The sequence below is a fragment of the Rhamphochromis longiceps genome, linkage group LG9 (assembly GCF_057381845.1).
Source record: "Rhamphochromis longiceps isolate RC_006_pf linkage group LG9, R_longiceps_female_GT1.1, whole genome shotgun sequence".
Lineage (NCBI taxonomy): Eukaryota > Metazoa > Chordata > Actinopteri > Cichliformes > Cichlidae > Rhamphochromis > Rhamphochromis longiceps.
The window spans coordinates 19,727,986-19,740,670 of NC_140565.1; the positions used below are offsets into that span (position 1 = coordinate 19,727,986).

The following is a 12,685-nucleotide window of genomic DNA, read 5'->3' on the forward strand; positions in this document are numbered from 1 at the left end:
GACCCAGCTTTGTAACTTTGAGCTGCTGTGTTCCTAATGCCTTTCAGTTTGTAATAGGGCTGCCACAAAGGATTATTTTGATAGTCGACTAGTCACCGATTATTTTTGCGATTAGTCGACTAATCAGAGCATGCATCCATTGGACGTAAAACATACAGCTTATTGCACCAGCAGCATCTGCTCTTATATAACTATCATTAGCTTACAGCTTTAAGTGTTTAAGGTATGTGCTAACTAAAAATAAAGACAAGATGATAGTTTATTAAATTTTAATGAAATTTGCAGATTGTTTCGGTGAAAGTTAATAAACTCCTTGCTATCTAAAATATAACGGGACACCGGAGTATTTTCCCCAGCATCTCACACTTCTGATAATCAGCTGTCTGCTTGACGTTTATTCAGCTGTGTAAAAACTAGAACTTTAATCTCAGCCAAACCGATTTACTCAGGAACAAATAAAATACTAAAAAAAGCCAAACAATAACATTTTGAAGTTATCTAAGTGACTTATATATCATGTTTAACCTGAGTAGCGAAAGACAGCAGTGGGTTTGAAAACGATTTGCCGGGAGTCCGGTGTTCTCACGGGCTCCAGTGAGCCTTGCCCCCGGCTCGCTATCGAGCTAGTGGGTAACAGACGTCTCCGAAAACGTCGGAGCGCTTTTGAAAATATGTGGTGTCTTGAATAACTGAGCAGTTATTTGAGGTTTACACAGCTACATTCTCGCCTGAAAATATGTTAAACGTTTAATTTGTGACCCAGAAAGAATAATAAGAGTAATATTAAAACTAACTAGCTGCCGCCATCGTTGTAAACTGAGCTGGGCTGCGCTATGAATTCTGGGACAAAGCTTCTTCTTCTTCGGGGTTTAACGGCAGCTGGCATCCTTGTACATGCAGTGCTGCCATCTTCTGTTTCAGTCCGTTATTACACTCTTAAATCCTACTACTTATTCCTGCGCCTTTTGTGATCTTACAAAGCTTCAAACGACGCGTCGACTATTAAATCAGTCGTCGACGATTTTGATAGTCGACGTAATCGTGACTAGTCGACTAATCGTGGCAGCCCTACTTTGTAATAATACCACTTGCAGTTGAACTAGTCGGAAAGAAATTGCACAAACTGCCTTGTTGCAACAGTAGCATCCTGTTACAGTGCTACGCTCTTTAGAGCGACCCATTCTTTTACAAGTGCTTGTGAAGGCAGACTGCATGGCGAATTGCTTGTTTTGTTTTGTTTTTCTTATAAACCTGTGGCAACGAGGTGTGTCCTAATACTTTTGTCCATATGGCGTAGCATCTAGAAACAACAGCCAGCATTCTGACGCTTTACCACTTCCTGTTTTGTGCACAGGTCTTTCTTTAAGAATGTCAATAAATTTTTTTAAAAAGCTCAAAGTTAAATTGTCATCAGGAAATGGACACTGGTTTGGAGTCGGTGTGAAAAGCAAAATGGGGATTGCATTTGCCAAAACACAGACTGTTTACCTGCATACAGGCCAAAGCCTGCTGTATGATCGGCCAACACAGCATGTAATGCAAACAGACTGAAAGCTTCCAGCACCCGATTTTCTCTCCCTCGTCTGAGAACTGTGCTTATTTAAATGCTGATGTATCTTTGTAGAGATTAGCTCAGGATAAAGATGGAGGAAACGCTCTGGTTCTGTCCAAAGGTGACAGATTTGACCAACCGGCAGCCCTGAAGTCCTGAAGTAGTACACAATAAGATAAATTCTATGCATTCTTTTCGTTTTCTTTGCCAGGAAATTAGATAAGCTTTGAAAGCTATGAAATTAAAAGCAAAGTGCAGCTGCTAATGAAAGCACATGTGACCTGATTGAGAGCTTGTAAGGAAACATGGCTCCAGTAAGGATTTTTAAGCGCTTGTTTCCAAGATAAAGATGAACCTTTGACTTCAGCATTTAATTGAATGCAGTATTCAGTTCCATGTAATAACATAGCTGCAGGATGTGCTGGCTGTGCTGTCTGACTAGAACTCAGTTTTATAGTGTTTATGTTTTATAAGCAGCCTGAGCCTGACATTGGGCTTATAATAAAGGGCTGAGCAGGCCAGGTGACATTAAGCAGGGAGTTCAGGGATAAACCAGCGGAGACGAGCTCCCTGCAGATCCACAACATAATAGCTGAGAGAGAAATTGAGACTGGGTCAGACCAGTAATAAGCTGACAGAGTGGATGCTCTTGCTGAATCATAGCAAAGATCTTTTTAATCATTTTAATGTTGTTGTCCACAATGTTTTTGAAGAAGACTGTAAGCCTGGTAAACGGGTTCATGTTTTCCATTTTTATGCTCGATATTTGTAGCTCCTTCCCTGTCCAATCATCTTTAATTTGTGGTAATTAATACCCATTTCCTCGGCTGCTTTCAGACAACTTATATTATATTCCTTTCCAGCGCTCTAAGCGTTCTCCCTTCTTCTGCTCTTCTCTGAGCACCCTCATTTTCCTGGTGAATTCATGCTGCTTGATGCCTCTTTCGTTTTTAACTGGCTCTGAATCCTTTTTTTCCCTCTTCTCTTCTTGTACAAGCGATCAGTCCTCGCTTCTTTCTCTGTCTCTGATTGTGCCCTTCTATGCTCGGCGTGGTCGTCCCTCTAAAAAAGAGCTGAACTCGTCCTTTTTCCGTTGCCAAGACATAAACAATGCAGCCCCCTCCACCGCTAGCCGTCTCCCTCCCTTTCTCTGTTCTTCTCCTCTTCCAGCTTGTGCAGTCTGGGTGTGGTGGTAGCGCTTAGGGATGCTGTAAAGACATGGCTGCTGAAAGCGATGGTCTATATTTTAAGGCTGTCTCCGGTCTTTTAAAAATTCCGAAAAAATAGCTGTGCAGTTACCAGTCGTGCAGGAGGAGATGCTTTATCAGCATGGACCCATGGCAAAGCTTGAATTACAAAACCTCTGGGATTACTACCCCAGGCACTACATTAAATTCAGTGTAATAAAATCTGTTCTTACTATTCATTTTCCCCCTCAGGAACAGGATAAAGCACAGGGTCTTCTTTGGTTTAGCTTGTTTGATGTCCTGCTTCAGCTGTGGAGCAAGCAGAGGTTGTTCTTTATAGTGAAGCACGCCATCCCCGGCGCTTTTTCGTGTTTGTTTCAGGCTTGGATGTCAACAAAAGTGTTAGTGTGTCATGTTGATTTTTATGCCCCGTTTCTTTTCTTGTGACTCCAGATGACAGACGGGACCGCGGAGCCACAGTGTTTATCTCACAGTCTCTGTCCCTTTCTTCCTCTTTTTTAAAATGTATTTATTTTCCTTCCCTCCCCAGTCCACCGGGTGGAGATGGCAAATCAGGTTCCAGCACTTTACCGCCAATCAAATCAAAGACCAACTTCATTGAAGCCGACAAGTACTTCTTGCCGTTTGAGCTGGCATGTCAATCCAAATGTCCCCGCATCGTCATCACCTCGCTCGACTGTTTACAGGTCAGTGGCGGGACAAGTCACACCGCAGGCCCCCGAGTGCTTGCACGAGTGTTACTTTATGGCAGCGAACTGTGTGCTGGGCTCTGCCTTTACTGTATCTTTGGATGTCTTTGAAGAAAAATAAGTTCTTTTAATTCCATGCTACCAGGTCGTTTAGTTGTGTTTTTGCATATGTGTGTTTACGTCTGCATGTTCGTGTGACTTTTAGAAGCTGATAGCGTATGGCCACCTGACGGGCAGCGCCCCGGACAGCACGGCTCCGGGCAAGAAGCTCATCGACAGGATCATCGAGACCATCTGCGCTTGTTTTCAAGGACCTCAGACTGACGAGGGCGTGCAGCTACAGATTATTAAGGTGTGCTGCCGTCCCCCTCTTCTGACATATCGCAGCTTGTCGCAGACACGCTCAATACACACTTTAGAGAATTTAATTAGCCGACAGTCATTCCTTAAAAGACCACATCTGTGTCTTTATGTGGCTTTGATCTGCAGCAATCTTTAATAACACTTGCTGTTTGTGGCTGCAGCAGATAATCCTGCTGGACTGTTGAATAATACAATATTATTTTACCTTATTAATATGTATGTCATTTGAAAAACAATCTGTAATTATATTGTAAATACGATTACTTTTTCATTTTATCTCGGAGACTTACCTGACAAAGTCAGTGATAGTGGCAACTATTTAAGTTTTAATATTAGTTGTGAATCTGTTTTATATTTATTGTTAATAACTTGCTGTCCCTGCTTTGTGGTGTATTGTGTTGTTCTCCTGATAGACTATATAAAAATGGACAAAGCCACAGTGACTTTGGTTTTAAAGACTTCTACTTAGCTTCATGGCTGCTCCCCTTTTTTACACCTGTGAGTGACCCTATTTAGGTCTGTGGGCGGGGATTCCTCCCTCGTAGCTGTGAGGTTATGAGCTTATTTGAAGTTTGTGCATCAGAAAAAGTTCAATAAACTAGATTTTCTGACATACTTTTGTAGGGCTGTTCAATATAACGATATATATGGGATGACGATATACAAACGTCTATCGTTTCCTATTACGCTATCGTTTGTTTCGTGGTGTTGCAAAATAAACTGTTTACAGCAATATTTTTTCATCGTTTTGACGGTTACTGTAGTGACCTGTAGCTATATTAATTTCTTAAAGTTCTCTCGTTCTCTTATATTTAATATAACCACACTACAGACGGACAAGCGCCTGTTTTTACATGTTGTCGTTAGCAACAACGATGGTAAAACCATCGCGTGGCTCCGCTGTCCGCTTGTTTGTTTTCCACGTAAACCTTTCACAATAAAGCTCAAGATCCTGTTGAGACTTTTCAAAACAAACTGAATCATGTGATTGAGTATGCAGAGTTTTGACGGATGAGAAGCAAAAAAGAGCCGTCAGGTGCTAAAAAATAAACCTTAGACTCAAACGTTAGAACAGGCTTTTCCCCGCAGCACGGCGTGTAATAAATACTCACAAAGAAAACGGCGGCCGTTACAACCTTTGCCTAAAAATGTGTAGTTTCATGCATCGGTTAAAACATTCGTCTCCAGGTACACGACGCCCAGCTGGAAACACTTTACGCAAGTCGAGCTGCCCGAGATTCACAGAATTTACAGAAGATTTTGTGATTTATATCGTTGTCAGGACGATAAATGTCTTATATCGGGATATGAGATTTTGGTCATATCGCACAGCCCTATACTTTTGAGAGGTGTTTGCATTTAAGATTTCGAATGCTGAAACGTCCAGCTGTTCTTGACTGCATCAGTGTTTGGCTTTTGGTTTTTTGCGCAGCTGCGATTCTCGGCTTTTTCTCGTCCTGCGTCAGCAGTTAATGGTAGTTTTTGGTCTTTCCTTTCAGGCTCTCTTGACAGCGGTGACGTCTCAGCATATAGAAATCCACGAGGGTACTGTTCTGCAGGCCGTCCGCACCTGTTACAACATCTACCTGGCCAGCAAGAACCTCATCAATCAGACCACAGCCAAGGCCACGCTCACACAGATGCTCAACGTTATCTTCGCACGCATGGAGAACCAAGCAGTATGTTCGAAGCCTCTGTAAACACCGAATCGCACAGAATTCTGTTTATGTAGAGACACCATGGACAGCTCATCTTTGGAGCGGCTGTCTGAATCACTGATGCTGTCACTAATGCATAAAAGCCAGTGAAGCTAATATGAGTATTAAATAAATTATAGCGCTAGCCTAAACAAATCTATGCTGCAGTCAAATCTGGAGTCAGAGTGGATTGGAAATAATGTCTTTGCTTTCTGTGACTGGTTTACTCGAACCACCAGATTTAATTAAAATCTGTTGTTTGCTTTGTGTCCAGAGGGACATTTTAGTTATTGCCTTCAGAAAAAAAGGCAAAAAAAGCTTGCTCTAATGTCATCTTTTTCTTTTTGAATGACACTTTTTCCCCCCTTCCTCACCTGCCTCCCTCCTTTCCTTTTGGACACATAGCTTACAAATCACAGGCTATCTTGGTCTCTGGCCTCCAGAAAGCGTGACCGCCAGGTAAAGCGTGCAGGACTGCCGTGACATGCCTGATCCGACCTCTTCTAAACTCTTCTCTGTGCATCTGTGTTTGCGCATTAGAGCTTTTTTTTTTTTTTTCCTTCCCTCACTCATCCATCCATGCACTCATCCGTTCTCTCCTCCTTTTTGCTCCTGCACCGCACAGGAGCAGGTATGCTGTGCACTTCTTCCACCGTATGCTTGCTGTGGCTTCTGTTGACTTGCCCACAAATCATCTCGCTTTCCTCCCGCACCAGTTAACATTTTAGTTTACAGTCACACCTGGGCGCGGTAAACGCTGTACAAGCAGGTCAGCTGCGCCCGTCTCATTCCTGACGAGTTTTCTTATGCTTTGCTTCTTGAGAGGGCTTTCAGAACAATGAGCCATTGATACCGAGTCAGACGGAGAAATGCGAGGCAGGAGTCGGTAGACGAGGCAGACTTTGAGGCAGAGGCCTATTGTTGTGCTGTCGCTGCCTGCCCAGTGCTGCTGCTGCTGCACAGGGAGATCCACTTTGTGTGTCTGTGTGTAGAAGTATTCTGCACGCTGTGATCACAGCTATCACACTATCCGACTGAGGTGGCATTTAAATAATGATCTTAGTTTGTCTTCGCCCAAACCTCCCAGTCGAGGCGCCTTCGTCCTGTCCCGCTACCGTCACTCGTATTCAATACTAATCGTTTCATTCGCAATGCCGTGTCACTGAATCTATTCGATTACATTTAATGCGACAAGATCAGCAGTCTGGTTTAATTATCGAGAGTGTTGATTTGAGAGTAAGACGCAACGAGTTTAATGAGAGGAGTCAGTTTTTGGTTTGCTTTGTAATAGTCAAATGATTGAATGTAATAATACTGATAGTGTAATTGTGTCTTATGGCTAGTAATGGATACAGACAGGCTAATTCATTGAAACAAATTCATTTTGGCTCATTTGTTCTTCTAATTAAAGCTCTGAATTCGAAAGAGAGTCGCCGTAGCTCGAAAGATCACATTGTTTGGTAAATGTGTCACACTGTTTGTATTTTCATCTGTGACCCACGTCCCCCCCTTCAAGCTGCTGCGCCTCTCCTCTTTGACTCTTGAGTCTGTCATTTGCCTTTTAACCTTTATTGTCGGCAAATCATCACACGCACGCTCAGATGGCAAAATGCACCGCTGGGTTCTTGTTCTTGCCGCTGCTCGTAGTTATTTTTTTTTCCTCGTACGGATCGGTGTTTGCTGTCAAGCACTGAAGTGTTAAACTGGTTTTTTTTTTTCTTAAATATCTCTTTGTTTTCTCAGAAGCCTTTTCCAGGAGGCAATCAGCACAACTTTCACAAACATGTAATGTTTTTTTTAATAGATTATGAGCATGTGCAAATGATTTATGACCCACTTTTGGTCTGGGCCCTGCCCGGCTAAAGCATGGCAACACTTTGCGGCGCTCCCCGTCAGAAGCAGCGGTTGCACATGTCAGCTGTGACACATCAGCCGGGACAGCCGTTTTTCCACCAGAAATATTTTGCAGCACCGGCGGGTTAGAGTAGACCCCGTTGACACGGGCCAGCATGAACCGATTCCTCGAAGTTTGTCTGATTGCTGTTTTTTTTAATGGCATGTCTTTCTTCTCAGTGCGTGCATTTTCATACGCATCTCCATATGAACACACATCTGATGTATGCTGGCAAACTGTACTGCTTTTTTTTTTGTATACTACAACTACAATCTGTAGTCATCTTTTGTTCTCTGCTTTGACATCTGGGAGTGTTGTGGCTCAGTGAGTCTTCAGGGAATCTAGACAGGCTGATCAGACTTGTAATTGTTGATGAGTTTGTTTATATGCTTAACCTTTGCTTTTTTTTGTCCTCTGTGTGTCTGTGTGTTGCATGCGTCTGTCTTCTATGATGCTTTTGCTGTTCTTTGCATGCTTTGTCTGTCTATGTGTGCTTTGCTGTTTTGTTTTGTCTGTGTGTGCGTGTGTGTGTGGGCCCCACCCCTGCTTACAGCTGCAAGAAGCAAAACAGCTGGAGAGAGAGCGGCACAGGCAGCACTCCCCAGTCACTCAGCACACCGAGCCAGACTCCGCCCAGCACCAGACCCACATTCATTCGCCGGCGAAGGGTCCGACACGGGAGGCCAACGGGCCCCTCACCCCTCCGACTCCCAGCATCACCACCCCGTCCACCCCATCGACGCCCTCGACACCGGCCCCGGAGAGCAGCGGCAGGTCTGCCCTCAAAGAGCAGGAGGAGCAGAGGGAGCAGGAGGAGAAGGGAGAGAACCCAGACCCAGAAAACGGTTCAGAGTTCTGCGTGGCTGAAAGTGAACAAACCGAGGCAGACCAAGCCACTGCAGCGGCAGAAAGTAAGGCTGCACGCAGAGTTTCTTCCTTTTTTTCCATTTTCTCTTTCTCTGTCAGTAGACACGGACAATCACAAAATATCTCTTCCCTGATTATGAACCCATTATCTTGCTTTTTTGTTTTTTAAGTTTAATCTCTCCCTGTGCCACCATGTTTGGCCACTAAAAGCGATCAACTCTCTCACAGCTAAGTGCTGTTTAACTGTCGCTTTAAATATATCAGGCACACGGCGTAACGTTCAAGAGCACGTGGCATGTCGTTTGAGTTGTATCAACTTGTCCAGAGTAAACAGCACCTTGAATGCAAACTGTAAAAGCCTCGTGCTTAAAATGCTTTGCAGTTTGGTGTAATAATTAAAAAGAAACTGCAAGAACCAGTGTTTTCTGTTGCAGATATTTGATACTACAGATAGTGTTGCAGAAGCTCCTTTAATGAGGGAACTACTATAGAATCTGAAGAGGAGAATAAAAATGTTTTTTAGTGACATTGTAACTTTTTGCATGCTGGTCCCTTTTACTGCACTCCACACGCGGTTTTAAAAGATCTCTAAGCTATAATTTGGGTGCAGCAGCAAATCTACAACAAAATGACAGAAGAAGAAAAGAATCAAGGTGTCCAGACCTCAGCCTGACTCAAATGCTATGGTGAGACCTTCAGAGAACTGTGCATAAACAAATTCCTGCAAACCTCCAGAAACTGAAGCAATGTTGTTAAGAAGAGTGGGCCAAAATTCTTCCACAATAACATGAAAGACTAATAAAGCCATTTTTTCCAGCCTCTAGCTTTTCACGAGACTCTATACAGAACTTTCTTTTTCACAGGACTGCATGTACAACGTATCAAGGCGTACACTCAGACTTTACATGGTTTTTATTTAGGTGCAGCAGCCCAGAAGCATGCAGAGGCAGCTGAGGAGGAGGACAGGGAGACCCCAAACTATGAGGAGAAAGCCCAGGAAATAGTCCAAAGTATTCTGCAAGAGGTGGTCAATACTGTTGCAGGAGGTAAGATTTCTTTGTTGCTTGTTTGCTTAAATCGGTGTTTTATTTTTAAAGGCAGTGACTAATTGCGTCGTGAAAAAAGTGGCTGACTGAAGAATAAACCAGCAACCAGCTGCTCTTTATTGAGGCCAACTCCTGAAAGTAGATTTCAGTTTGCTGTCGGAGTAGGAGATCTTTAAATTCTCAAAAACCTGTGCAGATTTGCAGCCATTGTGCAAAGCTTACCCCAGACTTAGCGAGTTAGAAGAGTGTTATCTTATAATTTCTCCTCCCGACACTTCCGCGGCTCATTCGTGGAGGTGTATGGGAAAAGCAAAGAGCTCTTTCTTTGTGGGTAAAAGCTTAAAAACCTAAAAAAATTCTTTGAGCACACAGAAGAATAGTTCTTTGCTTCGCTAACCTCAGATGAAAGATGGCGGTTATGTTCCAGAGCTGTCTTCTTTCTTTGTAATTCGTCAGGTCGTCAAACTAAGTCTAGAATGCTTTTCTCGTCATAAAAAACAAATTGTGTCCCTTTTGTAGATCATTTGAAGGTGTTTAAATATTACAGATTAGTGTATCACCCCTTGTCGATTCAACTCCACCCTGCAGGCCACTGCCTGGACCCAGCAAACCTGTGCTCTGACACCAAGGAGTCTGGTGGCGAGGGGGAGCCAGCAGAGTCAGAGCCTGCAGAAGCGGCAACAGAGGGCACCCAGAGCTCCCTGGAGGATGAGGGCACTGTGGGTAGTGACAGCGAGCACGTCCATGCCAACGGCATCCCCGGCACACCTATTTCTGCCAGCTTCACCCCCTCCCTGCCTGATGACAGACTCTCCGTCTCATCCAACGACACTCAGGTACCAGGAAACGCAGCTTGCTTACTTTATGTCAAATTAACATCACCTGCAAATGATCAGAGCTTTGACTGTGAACCTTTATGTTACCCTATTTGAATCAAAAGCATGATGAAAGACATGTCACACACACTTTGAATACCTGTTTTGTTTTTTTAAATTAAGCTAAAATAGCTATTTTCTACAATTCTTATGTATTTACAATTTTTCCATTCAGCTGTATGTGACCAATTATGCAGGATTACACTCCTCAGTGATTGCTGTTAAAGAAATCTAATAGATTTGGAAGCTCATAATCACACACAGTTTATGTTAAGCACTCAACAGGATATAAAGAGTGAAAGTGGCATTTTTTAAAAGTATTTTTGTTTCTCTGGTTTGTCTGCAGGAATCAGGAGCAGCACCGGGCCAGCCGCCAGGTGCTAAATTCTCCCACATCCTCCAGAAAGATGCCTTTCTTGTCTTTCGCTCGCTCTGCAAGCTGTCAATGAAACCGCTATCAGATGGGCCACCTGATCCGAAGTAAGGATACAAATTAAACATAATGACTGCTCTTGTGTGTTATTTGGTTCGTCTGTTTCTGGTTAATATTTTCGACTCCTTTGACTTATGCAAAAAAAAGTGAGATAATTATGCTGTGTTAGGAGGGAAAGGTGTGATAGCAGCCTGATACTGAAATAATGCTGAGTTTTAGACACAGCAGTAAAAAAATACATAAAATGACTTCTGTTTGGTTTCATGCCTGTGAAAACCCATCAAGCAGACTCTCTTAAATTATGTCAGAGGCATTTGAGGTTTCACTTGAAGTCAGGTTTAATAACTGAGGATCGGACGGCAAAGAGCTCCACCTCGGTCCACATAGCACCAAACCCCTCCTGTCGGTTGGATGACTGGGCCTTGTGGCACCGCACTTCCTAGGTGAGGTGTTTGGGGTCTGTCCTGCCAGGAAGAGACCTCAGGACAGAGCCAGCACACTTGAGAGATTATATCTCTGACTTGGGAGCGCGTTGGTGTCCCCCTGTAGACCTAAGAGGGGAGGTGGTCAGTTGGAGGAAGATCTTTGGGTCTTTGCTTCGACTTCTACTAATGAATGGATGGATGACTGAGTGATTAACTGTAAGACCTAACTGTAAAACATTTTTGCTGCTAAACAACTGAAATAATGAATTATCCAAATAGTTTTGGACTTACTTTCTATCAGTTCATTGCTGTATCCCAATCTTGATTACTTAGTTTGCAGTGGAGAAACATATTACTGACATTTAATGAGAAATAAATGAAATTTTTAATGTGGTTATCTAAAAGAATGTGGAAAATCAGTTTTATTTGGATGCTTTCCAGCTGACATTCTCCTTCAAAAACCTTTGTTTGTTAGTAAAATGAATTAGTGATGTATTGTGCTTCCAGTAAAGCCCCCAATGAAAAGCTTCGATTTTTATTTGGTTTCATCTTTGGGATAGACATGCACAAATGTGAGTCATGGTTTAAAATGAGGATCGCTCCCATGATAACTGCAGTGTTCTGATACATGATGATAAGGCAGACAATGAGCCATCACTCAGCATTTTCTGAATCACTTCCTGGTTTCATCCCATTTTAACTGCTTCCCTTTTTTTAACAGCAGAAAAGTATAATTAGATATGTGCCTTCATGTAATATTTCTTCTGACCCATCTCTGGTTTTCCAAAAAGGGCATGCGATTGGCTTGACCTGATGGCTATAGCTTTTGAGAAACTGGATTTCCCGCATCTGGTTTCTTTGTGAAACTCAATTCAGGCTCTGCTGGCTGGTTTGTTTACTGTTCCGTTTATTTAATCATCCGTCACTTTTATTTTACTTTAATCCGGTGAAATGAACTGCAATCTCAGTCCTTTGCTCAATAGCTTTTTAATGAAAATGTTGAAAATTCAAAAGAAAGAATGGTGTTTGTGTGTTTGTGCCCATTTGTGTGTGTGTGTGTGTGTCTAATGAAGGCCACGTCAGTTACCTCAGCACTGATGTGCCGTGTCAGTGCCAGACAGAAACCTTTTACCTTCCTAACAAGGCTGTTCTGCCTCATGAGTCACACTTTGTCACTCTGTCATGAGGGAGCACACAGGCGAAAGTGTGGCTTTATTATTATCATTATCACCATCAGAAACTACTTTATTTTATTGTTTTATAAATTTGAAGAAATACTTGATTTTTATTCTAGATTTGCTAACCACCAATGTGCTAACTACTCTTTTCTGGATATCCTAAGGGGGATAAACTTAAAATAAAGGCGGATGTAGTCTTTGGGTATGAAAAGGAGGCCAGCTGTCTTAACCCTGCGTTTTTCTTTCTTATTTTAATGCTTTTAGTGTTGTAGTTTTCTTGCATTGTACTAACATTGCATTTCTTTCTTCACAACAATCTGGTTGGCGATAAAGCAGTATGTTTTCCTTTGCTCCATATTTTTTGGCTATTGAAAGAGAAGTAGAGGCACCCTGTTGTTGTGCCACATAAATCCTAATTTGTCTGCTTGCCAGAGATGGAAGACATTGCACAGAAGCAG

At 42.7% G+C, this 12,685-nt stretch overlaps 1 protein-coding gene across 2 annotated transcripts in view; it reads left to right on the top strand.

Annotated features, from left to right (window-relative positions):
* arfgef1 (ADP-ribosylation factor guanine nucleotide-exchange factor 1 (brefeldin A-inhibited)) overlaps positions 1–12,685 on the top strand; it is a 53,965-nt gene that overhangs the window by 17,580 nt on the left and 23,700 nt on the right. Inside the window, exons 3-10 of one of the 2 annotated variants that reach the window (XM_085418657.1) lie at positions 3,290–3,446; positions 3,655–3,801; positions 5,312–5,491; positions 5,915–5,968; positions 7,957–8,314; positions 9,191–9,316; positions 9,905–10,152; positions 10,538–10,671. In XM_085418657.1, the coding sequence (XP_085274783.1) occupies positions 3,290–3,446; positions 3,655–3,801; positions 5,312–5,491; positions 5,915–5,968; positions 7,957–8,314; positions 9,191–9,316; positions 9,905–10,152; positions 10,538–10,671 (1,404 nt within the window). The remainder of the gene's footprint in view (positions 1–3,289; positions 3,447–3,654; positions 3,802–5,311; positions 5,492–5,914; positions 5,969–7,956; positions 8,315–9,190; positions 9,317–9,904; positions 10,153–10,537; positions 10,672–12,685) is intronic. The other variant, XM_085418658.1, reaches the window with a different exon arrangement.